At 38.3% G+C, this 24,755-nt stretch overlaps 1 protein-coding gene across 4 annotated transcripts in view; it reads left to right on the top strand.

Moving 5' to 3' along the window:
- The window catches only part of MAGI2 (membrane associated guanylate kinase, WW and PDZ domain containing 2), a 1,467,283-nt gene that overhangs the window by 1,108,088 nt on the left and 334,440 nt on the right, over positions 1-24,755 (top strand). For 2 of the 4 annotated variants that reach the window (XM_033194947.1, XM_033194949.1), the window contains exons 8-10: positions 13,727-13,848; positions 14,198-14,326; positions 15,803-15,985. In XM_033194947.1, coding sequence (XP_033050838.1) covers positions 13,727-13,848; positions 14,198-14,326; positions 15,803-15,985 — 434 coding nt within the window. The remainder of the gene's footprint in view (positions 1-13,726; positions 13,849-14,197; positions 14,327-15,802; positions 15,986-24,755) is intronic. The other 2 variants (XM_033194948.1, XM_033194950.1) reach the window with 1 other exon arrangement.

Below are 24,755 nucleotides of genomic sequence, written 5' to 3'. Positions count from 1 at the left end.
AAGACATGAGGGCTGATATTAATACTGACATTAAAAGGGCATTACTAAGGATAAAGGATAAGTTTATGAACAAAAAAAGGTGGATAAGAACTGTTTTTTTCTTTCAAAGTAATTTATTTGATTCTGACCCCAAAGTACAGGAAAGGAGCAAGGGCGACCCCTGCCACCTCTTGGTCACACATCTTCCTAGTTTATGCTTCTCTAAAATATCCTTTGTATAACAGTAAACTCATGCTGTCCCTAAGCATTTCTTCACATTATAACAGCCACAGAGTATAGTATATGACAAGGTGGGAGTTAAAAAGATATGCCCCTTTCACAAGGCAGGGCTCCCTCCAATTAATGTTCCAGGTCCCTTTTGCCAATATTGAAACCAAAGTAACTGGTTGTTCTATTGGTTTTCTAAAACTCTCTCCTGAACAAGTAGATCATAGACAAATTATGCCTGTACAAATCTTAGAGCTGTTTAAAATAGCCTTATAGAAAGGCAGTGACTAAGGCCCTTCCTTTGCCCCCAGCTTTAGTCCCAGGCTGCCTGTGGCACCTGGATTGCCACCCCTGGATGCCCCACATCCCAGGGCGGTGATGCAGGAAGGATAGGGTCCTTCATATCCCAAGGTTGCAATGGCGAAAGGGTAGGCCAGGCCAAGCATGAGGAATAAACATATATACACGTATATATACGTGTATATATATGTATACATGTATATATGTGTATATATACACCTATATAGATACATATATATGTATGTGTATATATATACACACATATATGGAGAATATATAATATATATTTTTTTTATTTTCTTTTTTTTGAGACGGAGTCTCGCTCTGTCACCCAGGCTGGAGTGCAGTGGCACAATCACTGCTCACTGCAGCCTCAACTTCCCAGGATCACACCCAGCCCAGAGATATATTTTTAACTACTGTCAAAGCTGAACACATTAGAAAGGAAAATTCTTTTTCTTTTTTTAACAATAAAAAATGATATCGTTAAACAGTATTTATTACTAGTGTTTATCAGATGATTCCATATTTAATTAGATGAGATTATATTACATAGACTGAGTTAATTGTATAATAAAAATGGATGAATCATAAAAACTTTAATCAACAAATTTCACATTTCAGTTTAATACAGTTAAGTAAGCCAAATTACTAGTATAAACAAAAGAAATTCTATTCTGTATCTGAGAAGGTTAACTGGATCTACTAAAAGCAAAAAAAAAGTCTATTCATTATGCTAATAAAATTAGTTTTGCATAAATGTAATCTCAAACTTATCATAAGGTTACATATCTCTGAAAGCTTATTAAGCCCTACTTGTTGAGTTTGTTGTAATGTAAAGATCTTTTTTTTTTTTTTTTTTTTTTTTTGAGACCGAGTCTTGCTCTGTCGCCCAGGCTGGAGTGCGGTGGCCAGATCTCAGCTCACTGCAAGCTCCGCCTCCCGGGTTCACGCCATTCTCCTGCCTCAGCCACCCAAGTAGCTGGGACTACAGGCGCCCGCCACCTCGCCCGGCTAGTTTTTTGTATTTTTAGTAGAGACGGGTTTCACCGTGTTAGCCAGGATGGTCTCGATCTCCTGACCTCGTGATCCGCCCGTCTCGGCCTCCCAAAGTGCTGGGATTACAGGCTTGAGCCACCGCACCCGGCCGTAATGTAAAGATCTTAATTCAACTTTCCACTAAGCACAACACTCACCTATGGAGGATGACAGGACCCCTTCATTCTATTATTCTTACTTCACTTTCTCCAGTTTTAATTGGGCATCAAAATAATGTGAATATATTTTCAGATAAATAAAATGACAGGAATGGTTATCTTTCTTTTTCGCTAGTGTTGCTTAGTAATTTATTTTGGGGCACTGACCTCATATGTAAATTTTATTTCCAAAGGGGTCTTATTTGGTAACTATTAAGCCAGAGAAAAAAATATGGATAGCTACCATTATTAAGCACTTGGTATGTATTAGGCATTTTGTAAAACTCATTTAATCACCACCACAATGCTTAAAGGGAGATACTATTACTGCTATTTTACAAACACAGAAAATGAAACTTAGAGAAGCCAGGCTATCAAACTAGTAGGTGATAAAAATATTGTTGCAGCCCAGTACAAGAATTAAGAGTCTTCACACTGTCCATATTGAAGTTGCATTTGATTCCCAGGCTCTGAATATTCCAAGAATGTCAAAAATAAATGTATACAGTGCTTCATCTTTAAACATTTTCATATATTTTATCTTGTTTGCTCCTCAAAACAGTCCTATGAAATGACTAGAATATTTACAGGTGAGGCAGTTGCAGTTCAGAAACATTGGGGAATTTCTCAAAGATAGTGAGTGGTAGACCAAATCTTCAATTGTAGCTTAAACCCAAAATGCTGTTTTGGTCTGAAAATGGAAGAGAAGGACCACTCAGACTCATTGGAAGTGGCTTTCACTTTGGTGAATCCCAGTGAGATTGAGGATATCAGAAAGTCAGGTGGCACCCCCTTGCCTTTGTTGGTGTCCAAGGTTTGGTGGTGAATATAGCACGGGGGGGTGAGAAGTGCACCCCTTACAGGTGACTTTTATGTGGGTATTTGGGAAGAGTTCCCACCAGCACTCAAGGTTCCACCCTGATACATAAAAGAATTCCTTGCTAAGTGACATGTTTCTATGTCCTTTTATAAAATCTTTCAACTGCCAAATAATAAGTATACATATTCATGGAGTATATAGTGATGTTTTGAAACTTATAAAGTATAGTGATCAGATGAGGGTAATTAGCATATCCATCATCTCATTTATAATTTAGTTGTGTTGGGAACATTCCATATCCTCCATCTAGCTGTTTGAGACTACATATTATTGTAAATTATAGTCATCCTACAGTGGTGTAGAACACCAGAACTTACTCCTATCTAGCTGTAAGTCTGTATCCTTTAACAAATTGCTCCATTTCTTCTTAGATCACTGGCCCTTAGAAGAATTGAACCTGGCCTACAACGTACAGCATTCTTTTATAAGTTTGAGACAAGACATACGTAGTTTTGTTATTGTTGACTACCTCCATTCTCCCTCACATAGAACTGTAATCTTATTCGTAAATATTAGCACAGAATCACCTTATTATCATTATCATAATTGCCAGAGACATGACCCACACTCAACTTCCAGAGTCGGTAAGGACAATGAGTTCAAGAAATGGATGTTAGGACTTGCCCTGAGGGAAGCTGAAAGACAACCCTTGGAACAGATCCTTCTGGTTTGAAAGCAATGTTACACAAAGCCAGGTCTCCCGACTCCTCATTCATGCCCTCATTACCATTTCATTTCTCACTTTTTCCAATATGTAAAATGCATACACACACACATTTTCTGGTAAAACGTGTTCATTCCCTGTTTCTATGCACGTAATCACTGAGTTCTTTAAAAATATTTAATATATCAAAATCTGAATTTTCACATTTTTGTCTTCAGAAAATCAGCAGATAATTTACAATGTTTTTAAAGTTTCCAATTTCATAATGAAAACTGATAAAAAGAAGTTGAGAATCACCTGACTGAAGTGTATTGCAGATTACCAGACATAGCCCTTGTCTGTACATACATTAGTAATTTTACTATAAAAGTTAAGTGTATATTTGTAGCAGAATCACATAACTTGATGTTCTTGGATGTTGGCACTACATGGAGCTAGGCTTTGTTCATGCATCTGCTGCTTAATGTGAGATCTGCAGAAAATGGTTTACCCTCTCGGAAGAGCAAGTGATTTAAAAGCATGCAACCTATTTCACTGAGGGTCAACATATAGTATTTACTAAGTGAATATTAGCTCCCATCCCACTCTGCCATCCACTATCTTCCCTTTAGTCTCTCCTTTGTTTTTTTACAAGGCTGACATTCATTCTTCATACAATTGTTTCTTTCAACAAATTGGCATCTATTAAACAGAATTTAAATCTGAATTGGAATTAAGTTTAAAAGTGCACAAATGGAATTTTCTTCAGAAATATCCAACATCACACCTTTCCTGTTCTTTATTAAGAGCTTCAGAATGAAAAACACAAACTCAGCCCACTGTGGGGATATAAATCTGTATTATGGAAAAGAACAAACAAGTTATTTGAAAATACATCCCCCATTACAGTTACATGAAACTAGCATCTCATTTGTGCAAAGCTTTGATCTTCTAGTAATGGCATAATTTTAGACACTGTGTTAATTATATAAAACTCTGTCACAATACCTGTCCCCAATAAATCTATTAAAAACAACACTGAAGCAACTTATTGCCACCTTTCTCTGTTCTTAGTGCTGCTGAAACTTTATCCTCTATTCCCACTACTTTTTCTCCATGCCTCTTCTGTCTTCCCAGGGTCCTTACCTAACAGAATTGTAGCCTCCCGCTCACTCCTAGACCTTGCCGTCACAAAGTCAAAAGTATTTTTTTCTTGACTTTGTCATGTTTTCTAATCCCTCTTGCATCACGTTCTAGCATATAAAAGGAATTGCTATGTATTTGATTTCCTCCTGGTCTATGTGGTCATAAAGACTCGGTAGTCAAGAATAATACTTCTTCATTGTTTTCCTCATCTCTGAATATTCATCTTGGAAACCTGAAATTTGGGTATTATATGGAATTGGAGTTATTTTCATGGCCTGGTGACTTTCAGAATCTGCCACAGCCATGTCAGTTTCCCCTCACTAGCATTCTTCTCCCGTGTCCCTCCTTCCTGGATAATCGCAGACATCAGTGAGGTTGCCTTTGTGATTGCCCAGTATTCTGAGTGTCTTTGGTAATTCTCTGACTCTCCTTAGAGTCAAGCTCCAAAGGATTCCTGTATCCATGGCTGTGTATGTCTATCATTATGTATGAATGCATATTTTTTAGAGTTCAGTTAAGTTATATTGTGACTGCATATTTTAGCAACTCATAAGTAATTTATTAAGAAATAGCAATCCAGTTCAACATAGAGTATGTTACAAGTCAGACTATTCTCACCCTTCCCTGTACACAGAAATGGCTATTTCCCTGGATGACTTTTTCATACTCAAGGAATATTTCTTATTCAACCTCATACCCCAGGTGAAAACAATACCTAGGACACTGGAGGTAGCCAGGAAATTATGCCAAAATGCTTGGGAATTCTAGGGAGAACCACAGCTTTCCTATTTGGTTGATGTGTGGCGAAACTCATCTTAAATGCTCCCAAGTTCAGGAATAAGGTACATCATCCAAGACGGAGACTTTAAAAGCTGCAGTTCCATTACACTAAGGTCTCAATGGAAGTAGGGAGATCTTCAGACTAAACAAAACTCCATACCATGACTCAGAACTGTTTTCTTTCCAGTCTTGTAGCTTCCATCCACTCCCCTACACCTCTTGCTCCCACATTGCCACCCATACACAATCACACGCATGTCCATGTGCACTAGCCTTGTGCTCTAGGTAGGCAGAACTTGAGTATTACTGAACACCTCTATATCTACTACTCTCTTCCTAAAATGCCCCCTTCTCCATCCAGCAAAATACTTTCATCCTTCTACAATCTGTTTACATGTCTCTTTCTTTGGGAAGCTTTCCCTGAACCATCAAACTAAGTTGTCTTTTCTCCCTCTGAGTATTTACATCATGCATACAAATTTCAGCACTTTTTGCCTTGTGTTATATTTTCCTGGCCTCTTCTAGAATGGGTAACTCAACTTATGCAGGACTATCCCTGTTTGAAAACTGAAAGCCCCACATCCCAGGAAACTCCTTAGTCCCAGGCAAACTGAAATGATTGGTCATCCAACTTGTGTGTCTCCCCCACTGGAGTAAGAGTAGTGTCATGTTCACCCATGTGTCCTTAGTGCCCAGAATACTGAGGAATCAATGGAATTATACATGAGACGTAAAGCACTTAAACTACCCAGTCAGGTTGTCAGATAGCAGTAGAAGAGGACTTATTAGTCTTGTCTCAAATACAGAAACATCTTGAAATAGTGTGGTCTTTTAGTTTTCCTTTAGCTATTCTATGAACTTATAATTCATTACTTTCACTCAATCTAGAAGCAGACGGTTAGAAATACCTTTGATAACAATGATCTCCTCCTGTACTCAGCAATAACATTTTAGAGAGATGCTTTATGGGAGTGAGAAGGGATCGATAGAAAACAACATTTTTTAATGCATGCCTAGTGGCTCTGAATTTTTTGATATTGAATCTATGTACCTTGTAGGTCCTGGGTACTTCATGATGTCATTGACAGTGCGTACAGCCATGTCTGCTAGGAGTTAATTCGAAGTTTTCCATGGAATTAGTGAAGAGTAATGGCTTAGTAATGAATCTTCCTTTATATATAAAATACACATTACAGGTTAATGTCTTAACTAAATAACTTAACATTACTACCGAGGGAGGGAAGGGATCTCATTTATGTGAAAATATACATTTTGAGAAGCTCAACCTAGTATGGAGTGGAGGACAGACTCAGCTGTAAGAGTTTCAGTGCCAATATGTGGATATTCTCAGTTGGCCATGATTCCACCTCCCACCTGCATACTATTTCCCCAGCGCAGACACCCTGATGTCCAGGAAGAGCAGGAGAAATTAACATGTGAGTGACTCAGTCTTCCCATTCACATTCACAAAGCAAACTGACATTCCCCCAGGTACAGTAGGGAATAATGAATGAACATTTATAGAAGGAAAATTATCACTTAAGTGTTAGAATTGGGAAGAAATCTTTCAAGAGGCAGGATTCAATTTTATTCTGTTTTTAAAAAATGCTCCAAGTAAAATAGATTCCATTTTTCCATTTATTCAAAGCTCATATTTTATAATAACACATTTAAAACATTAGGCTTTAGTAGTTCTAAAATTCAGCATCTCAAAGCCCTGTAAGGCCTACATTGTATTATAAAACCTTGTTTTGCATCATAATTCTTTTTTGCCCCTGTTTTCTCTCCCCTGCTAGACTATGTGCTTGATTCATCTTTGTCCCTCCCCTACCAACCATAGTGTCTAGTCAAGACACTTTGGGAAATAAATATTTGATGAATGATGATAGTTAGCATTGGTTGAGTACTTATATCCAGGCACTATTCTTAAGTAGTTTACCCATTTTAACTCATTTAATATGCACAACAACTCTATACGGTGAATATTATTTTTATCTGACTTTACAGGTGAAAAATTCTGAAGCACAAAAAGGGTAAATGATGTGCTCATGGTTATATACCTAGGATATGCGGGGGCTTGGATGTGAGCATCATGACTACAGAGACTAAGCTCATAATTATACTATCCTGTCTTCTTTGAAGAGGGTTGGCTCCAGAAGATCCTTCTAGGGTTATTTTCCTCCCATAGTTTCCAAAGCATGAAGTTGTTTTTATTCCATTTATTCAAACATGACAGTAGAGAAAAGATTATGAAGTCTTCCCAAGGCTCATATTAAAATGAATAAAATATAGTCAGGGAGGGTGCAATGTCTGTGTTTGCCTGCTAGTTCAGCTATAGTCTAGGGGTTCAGATGGGAGGTGGTAACAGTACAGAGATGGGGAATTGGAATTAGGGTTAGAGAAAGCCTAGGGATTACAAGCAACCATGAAATCCACACTATGTTCATTCAGGAAGTCCCAAAAGAAGCCAGTTTGCATTGTGGTCATCCTGAGCCACAACGCCAAGCTCCAAGCCAGTCCTCTCACTCCCACTCTCAGTGCTGAGTTGCTGCTTCTCTAATGCTCCCACATTTCATCCCTAATATAGTGCTTTTCCTTATTCACACTTTTCTATTGTAACCCAAGATAGCAGCTGCTGTAAGTTATCAGTTCCTTAGATTTAAATCATTTATCACCAAAGTGGGATGACATTTTCTCCTATCACTGGAATATGTTGAAAGATTCTGTTTTGAAAGATTCTGTGGATTTACCCAAATGTAAAAATGATTGTACCAAATAAACTAGCCCTGAGTTTCACACCAAGTTCTGATTGTCCACTGTGTGTGTGTGTGTGTGTGTGTGTGTGTGTGTGTAACAGGGTCTGGCTCTGTCACCCAGGCTGGAGTATGGTGGGACAATCTCAGTTCACTGCAACCTCTGCCTCCCAAGCTCAAGTGATCCTCCCACCTCAGCCTCCCAAGTAGCTGAGACTACAGGCACGTGTGCCACCAAGCCTGGCTAATTTTTATACTTTTAGTAGAGACGGGATTTCCCATGTTGCCCAGGTTAGTCTCAAACTCCTATGCTCAGGCAGTCTGCCCACCTTGGCCTCCCAAAGTGCTAGGGTTACAGGAATGGGCCATCATGCCCTGCCCACACTGTGTATTTCACAGGAGAGTGAAGCTAGAAAACAGTGAGATATATCTTCTTTCTTGCCTGCCTTGCTCCATTCATCTATTTATTCAGTAAATATTTGAGCACTACGTACCTCATGCCTTGGATAATTAGTATAGTCACCTTGGATACCTTGGAAACATTTTATCTGTGATACAGTCTCCACTTAAAAGCTGCTCCCTTCTCTCTTCCTCATTGATTATTTCTAAATGTCAACTGAAGTCAAGATGGTGGGATAGTAACCTGCAGGTACAAAGGTGTCATTCACGACTATGCACTGAAAGAGACTCTCTGCAAAAACCCCAGGAGAAGCAAGGTGGGTTGTGAACAGACTGAGATACAGATATACATGGAGCATTGATGGTAAGGGTTGGGGGATGGCTTTGATAACCTTCAGCAAACCTGTCCTGTGCATACTGATGGGGTCAGTATGTAAGACTTTCCTCCTAATTCCTCCCTTCCCTCTCCACAGTGAAGAAAATGACAGGCAAATAGGACCTGGACCAGGGACCACCTTTGGCAGCATGTCCTCTAATCAGCTGCAAATATTTCCTTCCCTCAGTGCTTGTTTGAAACTTCTGAGGCCGAAGTCCTCTTCAGGAGCAAAGTTGCATTTCCTAATCCCCCCTGAGGCCATATACAGAAAAAGAGGCTTCTGCATAAATCTTATCAGGCAAGATACTCCTTATGCAACACCTTTTCACACATTCTGAGCTTCTAACCCAGGGGATCATAGCCCTAGCTGCACACTAGAGACACCTGGGAAGCTTTCTTTCATTTAAAAAATGCCAGCGCCTGTGGATCTCATTCTGAAATTATGAATCAGTTGATTTAGGGTAGGCCTGAGTCTTCTGTTTTCTGTTTGTTTTTGAAGCTCTCTGGTGCATCTGGAGTTTTAAAGCACTGCCACATAGGAACTTACTCTAAGTTTCCATTCCGTGGTGAGAGGAGAGAGTCAGACTGCAGATAAGTGAATGTGAGGACAAAGAGATCAGGCAATGGAATTTCATCCTTAAATATCCTGAGTCCTTTGCCATTTTTAATTTGGAAGCATCTCTCATCAGTAGTCTTTCCCTTCTGTAAAGAGAAAATGGAGTCTTCAAGATATACCCACTTCAGAATATGACTCTTACTCTTTTAACTTTTAATAGCTCAAGATTCTCTTAGCAAAATATGACAATAGACTAGATATAATTAAATAGCAAGAACTCTTGGTAGCTTCCCAGTTTCTTGTTCTGTATGGAAGCTAGATGAAATTGCTAGTACTTATCTCACAGAGCCTCAACAATGAGAAGGATGGCATTTGTCATTCACATCTTTTTGTACACATTGTAAGACCCCCAAATCCTTGCTGAAAGAACTTGAAACTATTCATTTTGGAAGCATAAGGAAGACAAGTTTCTATTCAGCTACAATCACATTTCTTTGTGATAAGTCTTTCAGAGCTTGTGAGCATTTTAAGTTTCAAATGAATGACTTCATTTGTGACAATGGAAATGTTCTGTAGCAATTAGCTTATGGTGCTAGAGCCATACCCTGCTTCTGCTGTCTGTGGGGTCCAAAGCATGCCAAACTAGCTCATTGGTGTTTTCATTCTCTGTGAACTCTAGAAACTCATTTTGATGATAAATGGGATATTTTCAACATAGTGACCATAAAGCAGGTGGCTACACATTAACTTTTCTAAGAAAATAATTACATGCAGGTGGCAAGTTGGAGGAACTCTGTTGCATGCATAACTGCATCCCAGAAAGTTTTTGTGATGTATTTTCTAAGGATAAAGTTATGCATATGACGAACAATGACTTAGCAAAACGGATATAGAATGGATAGGAAACAAGAAAAGTTGATATCCTAGTACATTTCAAAGCTGTTTCTTGGTTTCTTAAAGTTATTGACATATGTTTGAAAATAAATGTTTTAAAACACACACTCATCATCTAGTTATTTAACAAAAAAAGCTATTTTCCATTCACTGTGTTAATGCTCAATACACAAAGATAAATAACACATGTATCCTGTATATAGGAGTACACAATCTAGGGAAGGAAATCAGCATGAAAATTAATCATTAAAACACATTGTAATAAAGTTAGGATAGCGTATGAAATTCATTATTGTAAAATTATTATTTAGGGTGCTGTATACTACATCACAGGAATCTCTTTATTCAAAATTTGGAAAGGAATGTCACATAAGACTTAGGAATACTATGTCCTTCTAAACAACTGCCTTGAGTGCATCTTAAATACTCTGAATAGCATAATTGGTTTCTCTCTCCTGTTGAATTAGCAGCTTAAAAGCTGAAAGCTAATTTGCAACAAAACTCTAGTAAACAAATAGGAACCTATCTTATCAATTCTGTTGATCTCCCACCTAGATTCAACTAACTTCACCCTAATTTTTTTACTTTTGTTGTTGTTTTCCTAAAATCCTCTTAATGATGAAGTGGCATGTAAGAAAATAAGTGAATAGTGACTATAGTCAATAATAACTTAATTGTATATTTTTAGGAGATCAAGACCATCCTGGCTCACACAGTGAAACCCCGTCTCTACTAAAAATACAAAAAAAATTAGCCGGGCTTGGTGGCGAGCCCCTGTAGTCTCAGCTACTCAGGAGGCTGAGGCAGGAGATTGGGGTGAACCCGGGAGGCGGAGCTTGCAGTGAGTTGAGATTGCGCCGCTGCACTCCAGCCTGGCTGACAGAGCAAGACTCCGTCTCAAGATAAAAAAAAAAGAAAAAAAGAATGTAATTGGATTATTTGTTACTTAAAGGATAAATGCTTCAGTAGATGGATTTTTTTTTTTTTTAAGTGAATAAACTGCAGTGAGAGAAGTCTGTTCGAAGTTTTCTGAGAACCGAAGGGGGAAGAATATCACACAGGCGGGGAATGTGGCTGGGAAGGCTGAGGGAAGGAGACACAGGAGACAGAGGAAAAACATCCTCAGAATAACGGCAGTAATCACTGCAACACTACAATAATAGTAATAAGAAATAACTGTACCTCAAAAAAAATAACCACTGTACCTTCATTGTTGGGTTCTCCCTGGGTATCTAAGGGAGATACAAACATTTTAAACATTTCTCTTATCCTCACAGCAACCCATGATGTAGCTATTAATGTCCCCATTTTACAGATAAATATATTGAAGCTTAGAGAGTTAGAAATGTGCCCAAGATGCCACCTGAAACCCAGGTTGTCTTGCTTCAAATGCTGCACTATTTGTATACTGAATCTCGTGGAAAGATTAGAGGTCTGATAGAGGGTCACTGATCAAAGTAGCTCCAAGTATGTTCAAAGTAGAGGGCACATGTGGTGATGCCGCCAAAGGTGAAGCTACAGAAATGAGTGAGGGCAAGATCAGGAACAGTATATGTTTAAGTAATAGGAAGGCTTCAAAGGATTTTAGTAAGGAAGTTACATAATAACGGAGAAACGAGAAAACAGGCATCAAACTCTGGTCCTTCCAAAACAGGGTGGTAGTGTTAGAGTTTACAGTGTTAGAGTTTATAGCTCACATGCTTTACAGGCACAGATATTATTAGTTCACTGTGCACCACAGTCATGATGCACAAGGCCTTGGTGCACAAGAGCATTACAATAGCATTTTACTTCCATTGGAAAATAATTTTACGTAGATGGTTGTACTTTGAACCCCTTACAAATGAGTTTCATTAACAAAGAGCATTGTTAGAAGCACTCCCTTCCTAAACAGCACCAAAGGCAGTTAGAGCAAGATCCCAGAGCGTCTAAAGTTTCCCCAATAAAGCCTTTCTTAGGGATGAAAAATGATAACAGTGATGGTGGTGATTAAGATGATGACAGTGATACAAGCTGCTGCTAATTATTGAGCATGCCTGTACTCAAAACCATATGCTAATATTCATTATTTTCTTAATCCTCACAACCACCCCAGGAAGGAGGCATTATGCTGGTATTACAGATTAAGACACTAAGACTCAGGTTCAATAACTCACCCAAGGTCACACTGCTAGTCAAGTGGTAGAATTGGAATTTGAATATAGGACTGATTGACTGCAGAGCCTGTGGGGCAGGCAGCTACTTTACTCTGTCTCCCATGAGAAAAGAATTAGATCTTACAGTTGACTTACCTTGTCTCTGGGAACTGCTTTGAAATGATCTGATTCATAGTATTGGAAAATTGGTTGTTGAGATGTTGCTGCTTTTATCTCCTTTCTTTTCTGAAACTGTAAGTGGTTTGTGTTGGGGACGTGCAGGGTGTACACACATGATAAGTATGTGTACACATGCCAATGTGAAATCGTACATCAAAAAGAAAAAAGTGTGCAGAGATTCAGTTTAGAAATAAACACGGCCAAGTCCAGCCTTCCCACTTATGAGACATGCGATTTAGAGCAAATAATCTGATCTCTCCATGTGTCACTCTCATTGCCTTTAAAGGGGGAATAATTAGAATGCAAGTCTATGTTGTTATGAAGCTTCGTTGAGGACAATTATATATAGTAACTGGCCAAGAGTTAAGTACTCAGTATTTGTCAGTTTCTCCTCCATCCCTTCTCTCCTCTTCATGCTTGCCTGCCATAATTCTATTTCAGTTTGCACGAAGAACCAAAATCAATGTGTATGCCAGCCCTTTCATGGGATGTTTATATCCTAGAGAAAGGCCCACCACTAAAAGCAGGATTGTTGGTTCCTACTCTCCCCGCAGAAAAGGAACTCTAAATTTCAAACAACCTGCTATATAGGAATTCACAGTGTGCTTGGACTATAAGCTCTCAGTTTAGCTGGGCCACAGTTGCTTCAAGCCACTCTGCATCTGATACCTACAAGTTTGCCCTCTCACCATGTAGAATATGAATTCTCTACTTTTGATTGATTTCAGCATCAACTGTCCTGCATATGCATTCTGTAACTTCTGCAAAGATCTTGAGAGTCTTTCTCCTGAATCCCAGTCTCTCAATCCAGGACTAACTCTAAAAAGTGCAGACTCTAGTTGCTATACTCTATCAAAGAATTTACCTCACATTCATCCTGTTTGATATGGGGACTCTGCAAAGCTCAGGTGATGCTCTTTTCTTCAACACCATTCAGTATAAATTTCATTTCTTGACCACTTATTTTATTGTGTATTAAACTCATCTCAAATGAACACAGTAGACCAGAAAGCAAGTGCACATTTTAGTTCTTTTAGCTGAATCATGCATGATGTAAATAGAACAACATATGACAGATCCTTTAAGAACTCAGCACTTGTCACAGAAATGTGTGTTGTACACAGGCCAGCCCAGTCAGGAGCCTGACGGCGTGTTGGGTGAGGCACTTGACTGTAATCAGATAAGGTGGCCCTTAATCACCTGCTGTCTATAGAGCCATACATACGGTCTTTTAAATGACCTTGCCCCACTGGTATCCTAATTTGAAATTTTCTTTTTTAGCCACATAAATAGAAGAACACAGTTTGAAAATCCTGTCCTGGAAGCAAAACGGAAGCTACAGCAACATAACATGCCCCACACAGAACTTGGAACAAAGCCCCTGCAGGCCCCAGGTTTCCGAGGTACGATGCCTGTCAGCATGTGGTGTTTCGAAGGGAAATTTGCCTGTCAAGCTGCCTGCTCTTCCAAATATGTGTGTAGCTTGGACCATTTGGAAAATTTGATTTGCTTTCTCCAGACCCTCCTATTAGCTTTAGCTGGATGTTTGCATTCTCTCTAAACTAATGCCTTAGGCAACCGCCGATGAAGTTAAAGCCTCAGGCAGTACCTTATAGGAATGTCCAGCATGTCACCAGGTGGAGGAGATGAATGGTTATAGTGGCCCTGTCAACTGCAGAGATTCTTAGAGACTCATAAGTTTGTCCTTAAAAGACCAAGCACAAGAATGAGGCTTGTTCTCCTTTGTGACAGTAGACAACTCCTCATGGACATTACCTAGGCCCAAATCCATCCGCCCCCATGCAGCCCCGGAGAGGTCGCGCAGCGTGAATGACTTGTCTTACTATCAGCGCGACCCAGCAGGGAGTCCCTGGCTGTATGGTATGTCCCAGGGCTGCTTGCGGGACCTGACTACACCTGGGAGCCACGTAGTGGGATGAGTTGCTGCACGAACTTTTCACAGCTAGTGAGCTTCTAAGTAAAAGCACAAAAGAGCCTTTAGAGTCGGGAGCTCTAGGCTTGCCTGCTGATAATTTTCACGCCACATAATGCAGCATAATTAAATGAATGTAAAGGTCTCCTGATGAACTTCTCTCCAACTATAAACATTAATTTGATAAAGCAAACATAGGAGAAAGGATTATATGTGGTTTTTATTTATGTTTTAAAGAAGCTCTGTTTTTAGTAAAGATACATGCGATATGTAAGTGGACAGAAAAAGCAGAAGTCTAATAGAATGACTCATTGTTTTAGAGTTTATTACATGTTACCCAGAATGTAACAACAAAGATATCATGCAGAATACTTAACTGAGTTACCATGTACAATTTGGCTGTTACAAATATTAAATCAGATCACCTAAATATAACACATTTTAAAAGAATAATATAAAATATTTATCTGTGATGGAATTTAAAGCAGATATTAATTCTGTTTTCTAGTATGACTATCATTTTTTAAAACACTTATTATACTTAGGAATGTATTTATTACAGATCATAGCTGGAAAAGCATATTATGTAACAAATTAGCAGGTAAATCAGTGCAGTGCCTATTCAGATTATTCAAATATATGATTTGAATCTATCAACATATTGTTACAAAATATGTTACCTTTACATTCATAATTATATCTAAAAACATTGGCTTGCCTTTTGCTCACATTTTAGACTATACTAAACACTATCGGAGCCAACAGCAATTTATTTACCTGGTTATCTTTATAGTATCTCACAACAGAGCGGTGTAAACAAAAGTCAGTCCCACATACAGGTACTCTTTCTAAGCAATCTGGAGCTTTGAGTGTGTGACCACATTCCACTGTTTCTCTGTTTGTGATACTGCACATGCTGAAATGTGCTGTTATTCACTGAAAAAAAAAATCACAAGTCCTTTTCATGTTTCTACCCTTATTTCTTCAAGGCTTAGTTTAGGATCAGCCACTGACACATACCTCCTACCTGGAATCTTTTCTAACAACAAGAGGAATAGATCCAGATGTTGTCTGGATGATTTGGGCTCCTTGTCCTCTTTTCTCAGAAGGCTCTGGCAGCCAGTTGACACAGCCTTTTTTAAGCCCAAGAAGGCTAAATTAATGAGTGGAAACTGATTTGACAAAAACTCTGTCTCCAAACCAAACAGCTTTTTCATCTTTCCCTGGATGCTTGGGACTGCTCTTCATGTGTAGGAAGTTCTAATAGTTTTGCTCCTCTTGTAGTCACCACCTGCTTGCATTTGCTGTGTAAGACCCCCACATTTACCCCTGGGATTGTCGCTGCTCAGGGGCTGGCTTTCTCTTGTCTGAGAACTTGCCTTGAACATGCCTTTTTCTTTTTTCACTTATATTGGCCGATGTAGAAAAACCACTCTTCACCCGGGATGCATCCCAGTTGAAGGGAACATTCCTCAGCACCACCCTAAAAAAGAGCAACATGGGTTTTGGATTTACCATCATTGGTGGAGACGAGCCGGATGAGTTTCTGCAGGTGAAAAGTGTTATTCCGGAGGGGCCCGCAGCACAGGATGCAAAAATGGAAACAGGTAAGACCCTTCATGGTTTAGAAAATTGTTTTGCAACACCTTTTTTTCTAAAGGCAAATATAAGGAGCTTCTTTTGTATTTTTATTCAAAAGACAAAGGTCACTTCACTTTAGGAAAAGCATAAAGCATAAATTATGCTTCCCCTACGTTTAAAAATATCAAGTTGAATTAATTTAGAAACAATTTCGAATATAATTTTTGCCTTCTTTTTTAGACTACCCCTTCTGTTTGCTGGATTCAATGGTCTCTTGAGATTGACACTTTTCTAATTTATCTCTAGAGTTTGTTCTTAGGGGTGTGATTAACATTTCACACTTTTCTAACTTATATTCAGCCACAGTATTTTAAAATCTGTGTTAATCTTGTAATATTCTCATGCTATATAACCCAGGTTAGTTATTGAAATATACATGCCCATCTCATACAGAAAATTTGAAACTGGACTAAGTCTTTCCCCATATAATGTTTTAATATGTGAGTCTTTTCTAGTCCTTAAAAATTACTTTTCACATATAATTACTCAGCTATCTACTCAAATCACAACTGAAATTTATTTCATGTGGAAATACAGAGGCAAATTGCTAAGGGCAGGAACATATAAAATATGAAAATTACAGACAGTAAATGAAAAAGTAATGAACAAGGTTTGGCTTCACAGTCTGATTTTAAATTTTCTTGCTTGGCCCATGATCTTGGGTAAGTCCCACAGCTTATAAATATTAACTTCCTTATCTAGAAAACAATGAAGAAATTAAATTTGACCTATGTATTTTAAGTGCTAGTTCAAGATTTGTATAGTGTAATTTTTTTAAATTTAAGTTCTGGCGTAGATGTGCAGAACGTGCAGGTTTGTTACATAGGTATACACGAGACATGGTGGTTTGCTGCACGCATCAACCCATCATCTACATTAGGTATTTCTCCTAATGCTATTCCTCCTTTAGCCCCCCACCCATTGACAGGCCTCCCCAGTGTGTGATGTTCCCCTCCCTGTGTCCATGTGTTCTCATTGTTCAACTCCCACTTATGAGTGAGAACATGTGGTGTTTGGTTTTCTGTTTTTGTGTTAGTTTGCTGAGAATGATGGTTTCCAGCTTCATCCATGTCCCTGCAAAGGACAGGAACTCATCCTTTTTTATGGCTGCATAGTATTTCATGGTGTATATATGCCACATTTTCATTATCCAGTCTGTCATTGATGGGCATTTGGGTTAGTTCCAAGTCTTTGCTGTTGTGAACAGTGCCACAATAAACATATGTGTACATGTGTCTTTATAGTAGAATGATTTATAATCCTTTGGGTATATACCCAGTAATGGGATGGCTGGGTCAAATGGTAGTTCTGGTTCTAGATCCTTCAGGAATCAACTCACTGTCTTCCACAATGGCTGAACCAATTTACACTCCCAACAGTGTAAAAGTGTTCATGTTTCTCCACATCGTCTCCAGTATCTGTTGTTTCCTGACTTTTTAATGATCATCATAAACTGGCATGAGATGGTATCTCATTGTGGTTTTGATTTGCATTTCTCTGATGACCAGTGATGATGAGCTTTTTTTCATATGTTTGTTGGCTGCACAAATGTCTTCTTTTGAGAAGTGTCTGTTCATATGCTTCGCTCACTTTTTCATGGGGTTGTTTTTTTCTTGTAAATTTGTTTAAATTCTTCGCAGATTCTGGATATTAACCCTTTGTCAGATGGATGGAATGCAAAAACTTTCTTCCATTCTGTAGGTTTCCTGTTCACTCTGATGGTAGTTTCTTTTGCTGTGCAGAAGCTCTTTAGTTTAATTAGATCCCACTTGTCAATTTGGGCTTTTGTTGCCATTGCTTTTGGTGTTTTAGTCATGAAGTCTTTGCCCATGCCTATGTCCTGAATGGTATTGCCTAGGTTTTCTTCTAGGGTTTTTATGGTTTTAGGTCTAACATTTAAGTCTTTAATCCATCTTGAGTTAATTTTTATATAAGGTGTAAGGAAGGGGTCCAGTTTGAGTTTTCTGCATATGGCTAGCCAGTTTTCCCAACACCATTTCTTAAATAGGGAATTCTTTCCCCATTGCTTGTTTTTGTCAGGTTTGTCAAAGATCAGATGGTTGTAGATGTGTGGTGTTTATTTCTGAGGCCTCTGTTCTGTTCCATTGTCCTGTATATCTGTTTTGGTACCAGTACCATGCCATTTTGGGTTACTGTACCCTTATAGTATAGTTGGAAGTCAGGTAGTGTGATGCCTCCAGCTTTGTTCTTTTTGCTTAGGATTGGATTGCCTTGGCAATGTGGGCTCCTTTTGGGTTCCATATAAAATTTATGGTGGTTTTTTCCAATTCTGTGAAGAAAGTCAATGGTAGCTTCATGGGGATAGCATTGAATCTATAAATTACTTTGGGCAGTATGGCCTTTTTCACGATATTGATTCTTCCTATCCATGAGCATGGAATGTTTTCCATTTGTTTGTGTCCTCTCTTATTTCCTTGAGCAGTGGTTTATAGTTCTCCCTGAAGAGGTCCTTCCCATCCCTTGTAAGTTGTATTCATAGGTATTTTATTCTCTTTGTAGCAGTTGTGAATGGGAGTTCACTCATGGTTTGGCTCTCTGTTTGTCTGTTATTGGTTTATAGAAATGCTTGTGATTTTTGCACATTGATTTTGTATCCTGAGACTTTGCTGAAGTTGCTTATTATCAGCATAAGGAGTTTTTGGGTTGAGACAATGGGGTTTTCTAAATATACAATCATGTCATCTGCAAAAAGAGACTATTTGACTTCCTCTTTTTCTATTTGAATACCTTTGTTTCTTCCTCTTGCCTGATTGCCCTGGCCAGAAGTTCCAATACTATGTTGAAAAGGAGTGGTGAGAGAGGGCATCCCTGTCTTGTGCCAGTTTTCAAAAGGAATGCTTCCTTTTTTTCCCCATTCAGTATGATATTGGCTGTGAGTTTGTCATAAATAGCTCTTATTATTTTGAGATATGTTCCATGTTTATGGAGAGTTTTTAGCATGAAGGGGTGTTGAATTTTCTCAAAGGCCTTTTCTGCATCTTTTGAGATAATCATGTGGTTTTTGTCACTGATTCTGCTTATGTGATGGATTACGTTTATTGATTTGCGTATGTTGAACCAGCCTTGCATCCCAGGAATGAAGCCGGCTTGATCATGGTGGATAAGCTTTTTGATGTGCTGCTGGAGTCAGTTTGCCAGTATTTCTTTGAGGATTTTCACAGCAATGTTCATCAGGGATATTGGCCTGAAATTTTCTTTTTGTTGTTGTGTCTCTGCCGGGTTTTGGTGTCAGAATGATGCTGGCATCATAAAATGAATTAGGGAGGATTCCCTCATTTTCTATTGTTTGGAATAGTTTCGGAAGGAATGATACCAGCTCTTCTTTGTACCTCTGGTGTAATTCGACTGTGAATCCTTCTGGTCCTGGACTTTTTTTTTGGTTGGTAGGCTATTAATTACTGCCTCAATTTCAGAACTTTTTATTGGTATAGTGTAATTTTTAAATGCCTTAGATTACTATTATAAAGTACGATAACTATATCTTTAAAGGAATATACTCTTTCACCATTGTCATGTTTTTCACATTTATTTAGTTTATGATATCAACTTTCCAAACTCAATCAGTTCTAGTAGATACAAAAATTAAAGAATTCCTTTGGAGAAAAAGTTCTGCCTTTTTTATGACCAATACACTGATGAATTATTCCTCCATGGGTTTTAAAGTGGTTTGTTTATAGAGAAACAACAAAAAAAACTGAGGTATTCATCTGACATTTTTAATTTTAAATATCACCAATGCTGTATTACCATTTATCATATAGTTTCTGTATAAATAACTTTTTAAGGTACCCTTATGAGTATATTTGTCACTGCCACTCATTTGTGAGGAATGCATATTATATCTCCTTAAAAGTTGAGATGAAGTTTCAAAACTAACTCACCACTTTTCCAAACACTACTGTTATAAAAGTCATGTGCACATAATTTTCTACAAGAGTGAGTGAGAAGGTGTCCAACTCTGCCATTCATTTGGTGATATTTTTCTGAGCATCCACATCTTCATGTTGCCAAAACCTCACATGCATCGAATGTTTCAATAAAAATTACCCTGTTGCCTACAATTAGAATAAAAGAAAATTATGGGACTAATTCCGTCTTGGGAGAGGGGAAAGACTCCCCAGTGCTTTTGAACTTCAGTGAAGTATTTCACAAATCCATTTCTTTTAAAATAAAAGTGTAGTTATTTTCCTTTCCACTATTTCATGTTTCAAAACTAGAAAAGACTTATTTCAGTGTAAACTTAAAAGACAAAATAAAAATATTTGCATAGAAAATATTTTTTCTTTTTTACTCATTTTGCTAGTTTGCCACACCCACACAGTCTAAGTTAGCTTTATTCAACCACAAAGTCAAAGCTTTATTTAGAATTTAGCAGATTGTCTTCATTTAAGATAATCACAAAGCAGGTCCTAGGGAAGATAAAAGAACCAAAGATTTAATTTTATTCATCATCTCCTATTTAGTCCCCTATGCAATTAACTTGCTGAGCACCTCTCTTTCATAGTCATTGCAGTGCACCAGGGCTACAAAGATGGGAAGAACACAGACCTGTTTCTCAAGGCATTCACATCTAGGAGGGGCCACATGCCCATAAACAAGTTATTGTAGCAAAATATAATAGGTCTGTAATAACCACAATATTGGCACAAAGTCAGGAGAGTAGGAGAAGTGAGCAACAGAAGTTTGTTTGTTTGTTTGTTTTCTCAAGAGATGGGGTCTTGCTATGTTGCCCAGGCTGATGGGACTCAAACTCCTGGGCTCACGCAATCCCCCTGCCTCATCCTTCCCAGTAGCTAGGACTACAGGCATGTACCATCACACCTGGCTAAGCAACAGAAAATTTTTAATGTATATTGCTTACTGTATAATTTTATTAGGCTTTTATAGGGATGATAATGCCTCTCATTGGAAAAGAGTTTAATCAAACAAAATGTAATGCTTGTTAAATATTCAAAAAATTTAAAATGTTTACCTGTAATTGTGAGATAATTTAAAAACGACATGTAAAAACACATTTCTGCAACATCCCACATGTTATAATAGAGGGAATGGCTCTTCAGTTCAATTCAGCAAATATTTAGTGAACGTGCCAGACATTTTGCTAATTACTAGCAAATCCCAAATTACTAGGGAAGCAAAAATGAGACAACTGTTTCTATCTCCAAGAAGTTTACCAGTGACATGTTAATGAATATTTATATCAATGCAATAATAGAAATATGTACATAAGTACAACAGTGGTACAGAGGAAAGGGGGATCCATTCTGCTGGGAGGTGCTTAGGGAAGGCCTCATAGAGAAGATGATGCCTGTCAAAGAGTTTTGGATGACGAACAGGCATCTGCTAGGTGGACAAGTGACGAAGATAATGGGAAGAGGAAATAGCACATGTAGAGCGGCACAGTAGTGAGAAGTGCCCAGAAAAGGGGATATGCCACCACCGTGTACATTAATGTTTTACCTTCAGTGTGAATTTATGGTGAAGAATGGGGTAAAATGATCATTATAAGTGGTGAAGATGAACTACTTAGACTTGTAGCAAACATCAGAGACAGTATACAGTCATATATCCTCAAATAAAAAAACCAGAATATCACAAATACACATATACCTGTGATTAAAACCATTCTCATAGAATTTTTCAACTAATTTTTAGCCCATTTGGCATAGAGGTTTACTCTATGGCTAATATTTTGTTTTACTTATATGTTCCTGGAACATAAAACAGTGCTGAGCAAATAACAGGTGCTCATAAGTACTTCTTGGATGGACAGACAGATGGACAGATGGACAGACAGATGGATGGATGGTTGGATGGATGCTTTTATAAATGAAGAAATGAAATCTGAATAAGCCAAATTTCTCTTTTACAGTATAGCCTAGTCAATGCTAATTGGACAATGTAGCTGACCACTGATGCACCAACAAACCAGTTTTTCAGTTTCTGGATGAAATTTAAAAGACAAGTACATGGTAAAGACAAAATTAATTTTTTTTATAATGACTTTATATATCAAATGAACCTCAAAAATTAACACAAATAATAGATACTACATATACAAAGGATAAGTTACTGGTATTGAAAAGGTGAGCAGTCTCATTTGACATTGAAATAAACATGAAAATATTTTAGTCAACTTCTCCAGCTCTAGGTGATCTGTAATTTAATCAAAGAGATGTCAGTAGTTTGTGCAGGCACAAAGAAAAATCCTCTGTACCAAAAAGTTTGACCCAGGGTCCTGTACAAGAGAAATAAGGGTAGAGTTGGGAATTATTTCTTTCTTAGTCAGCACTGACTCCTGGGAAGGGATGGAGAACAAGAGAAAATGAGGGCAGTGTGCCTTTGGCTGCTTTTTGACAACTAATTGAGCCAATCCCCAATGATCCTATGATGTTCCAGAAGGATTCTCAGAAAGAATTACCACAGTGCCCAGAAACCCTCTGAATTCTGGTTATTAAGTATTCTGCACATCCCAGCAATCATTTGTAAACACTAGAGACCCTGATTACATTGTTTAAAGTATTTTAAAAATCAAGTTTGATGTAACATGGCTTACACAGAAACCACGGAGTCTGAAAGATAGTTATCTAACATCCTTCAGTTAAAAAGCTTCCCTCTTTACATGATGTTTTATGTTTTTCCCCAGGCTAATTTTTGAATCTAAGCTTGTGGTTTGGAACATACACGAGAGAGAAGAGAGCTAACCTCTTCATGAAGTGCTTCCATAGGCAGGAGTTGAATTATGAAGTAACTCACAACCTGTTAGTTTTTACTTGCCTTCTTTTAGCATTTATCCATTTTGTTAGTAAAATCACAAGAAAGTATCCTGAGAGAAAAACATGCAAGCATCCTAGCATTCTTCTTCATCTTTCTCTTCTTTTTGTCTTCTTTCTTTTCTTCTTCTTCTTGCTTCTTTCTCCTCTCTTCTTTCTTCTTCCTTTTCATCATCTTTTTCTTGACAGAGTCTCACTCTGTCACCCAGGCTGGAGTGTAGTGGCACAATCACTGCTCACTGTAGCCTCCAGCTTCTGGGTTCCAGTCATCCTTCCACCACAGCCTCCCAAGTAGCTGGAATCACAGGCTTGCACCACCATGCTTGGCTAATTTCTTTAAAACTTTTATAGAGACAAGGTATCACTTTGTTGCCCAGGCTGGTCCCAAACTCCTGGCCTGAAGCAAGGCTCCCACCTTGGCCTCCCAAATGCCGGGATTACGGTTATGAGGCACCATGCCCAGGCAGTCCTAGAATTCTTTAACCCCTGGCACTTCTCCACTTGAGCAGGTAGATGTCACTGCTCTTCTAGTGGTTGCTACCTCTGTATCTGTGCTTCTGAAAGTAAGGGCACAAGATTAACTTTGTCAGAACCATTTGGAGAGCGTTTTAAAAATACAGATTCCTGTGTCCCCAGACCTACTGATTTCAGATTTCTAGAAGTAGTGTTCAACAGTGTGTGTGTGTGTGTGTGTGTGTTTAATTGTTGAAGCAGTACATGTGCATGGTAAATTAAAAAGGATCAAAATAGTTATCATGCTTAAAATGTCTCCACCCTGTCCCTTCCCCCCTCTAGACCTATATCCCAGAGACAATGGATTAGTTTACATTCTTTTAGATATTTCTTTTGGTAGCTACCTTCACACTTCTAATGAATACACTTATACAGTTGCCTTGATTTAACAGTTTAGACATGACCTATATTTACTTTCTTTTAGAAAAAAATGAGGCTTTAGCATCTGGTAACCCTCCTACATCCTCCCAATAGAGTTTTACAACTAATTTTAGTGAAATCTGCATAGTTTTTGCATCATTATGGCTTTGTACATTTGTTCACTGAGCCCAGTAATGTACCATAAATATATTGTTTCCCTTAAACAGCTTTGTGGAGTTTTATACTCTTTCTTTATTGCAATATCTTTCTTAAAATAATCATATTTTACCAAAAAAATGTCGTATTAGGTACTATGGAGGATCTCCTTTTTTCTGGTCATTTTTTTTGTCTTCCGACCCCCTTCTAGTGGGGTGGTTGCACGGCTGACACTTAGGGACTTTGCATTATATTTTTCCCAAACACAGTCCACTGTTATTCCTATCCATATCCTCTTTTTCTCACATATCTTTATTTTACTAGAGTGTGGTGCTCACATGTCTAATGTTTCTAGATTTTCATATTTAAGAGTGAAATCCTATAAAGATACTTGGGAGTCCAACGTTGGTGGCAGAGTTTGAAGACTAGTCAGATTTTATTTACGGTTATGAAGCAGGGACGGAATAAGAAAGTCTAATCTGTTCTCTGGGGCATTTTTCTTTCTATTTTGGAGACACCCTCATTCTCTGACTTGGGTGTTTGGTGGGAGTTCTGCATGTAGGCAAATGGCCAGGCAGATCTTCCATATACTCAGATCAGATGTTTCCAGATCCCTAGCCCTTCTGGGGTTCTGTGGAGCAACTGAGAGTCCTTCCTGTCCATGCTGCCCTCCCAGCCAAGAAGACACTAGAACGGAAATCAGCAAACTCTGTAAAGGATCAAATATTAGTAAATACGTAAAACATTTTGGGTTTTGCAGACCAGATGGTCTCTGTTACAATTCTTCAACTCTGCTATTGTGAAAGCAGCCCTAGACAACATGTAAAAACAAGTGGGTATGGCTGTGTACCAATAAAACTTTAATTACAAATACAGGTAGTAGCAGGTTTTGCCTCATGAGTCTTAGTTTGCC

Source organism: Trachypithecus francoisi, unplaced genomic scaffold, assembly GCF_009764315.1.
Source record: "Trachypithecus francoisi isolate TF-2019V2 unplaced genomic scaffold, Tfra_2.0 Lachesis_group4, whole genome shotgun sequence".
NCBI lineage: Eukaryota > Metazoa > Chordata > Mammalia > Primates > Cercopithecidae > Trachypithecus > Trachypithecus francoisi.
Note: the sequence above shows the minus strand (reverse complement) of the source record. Positions and strands in the feature narration are given on the sequence as shown.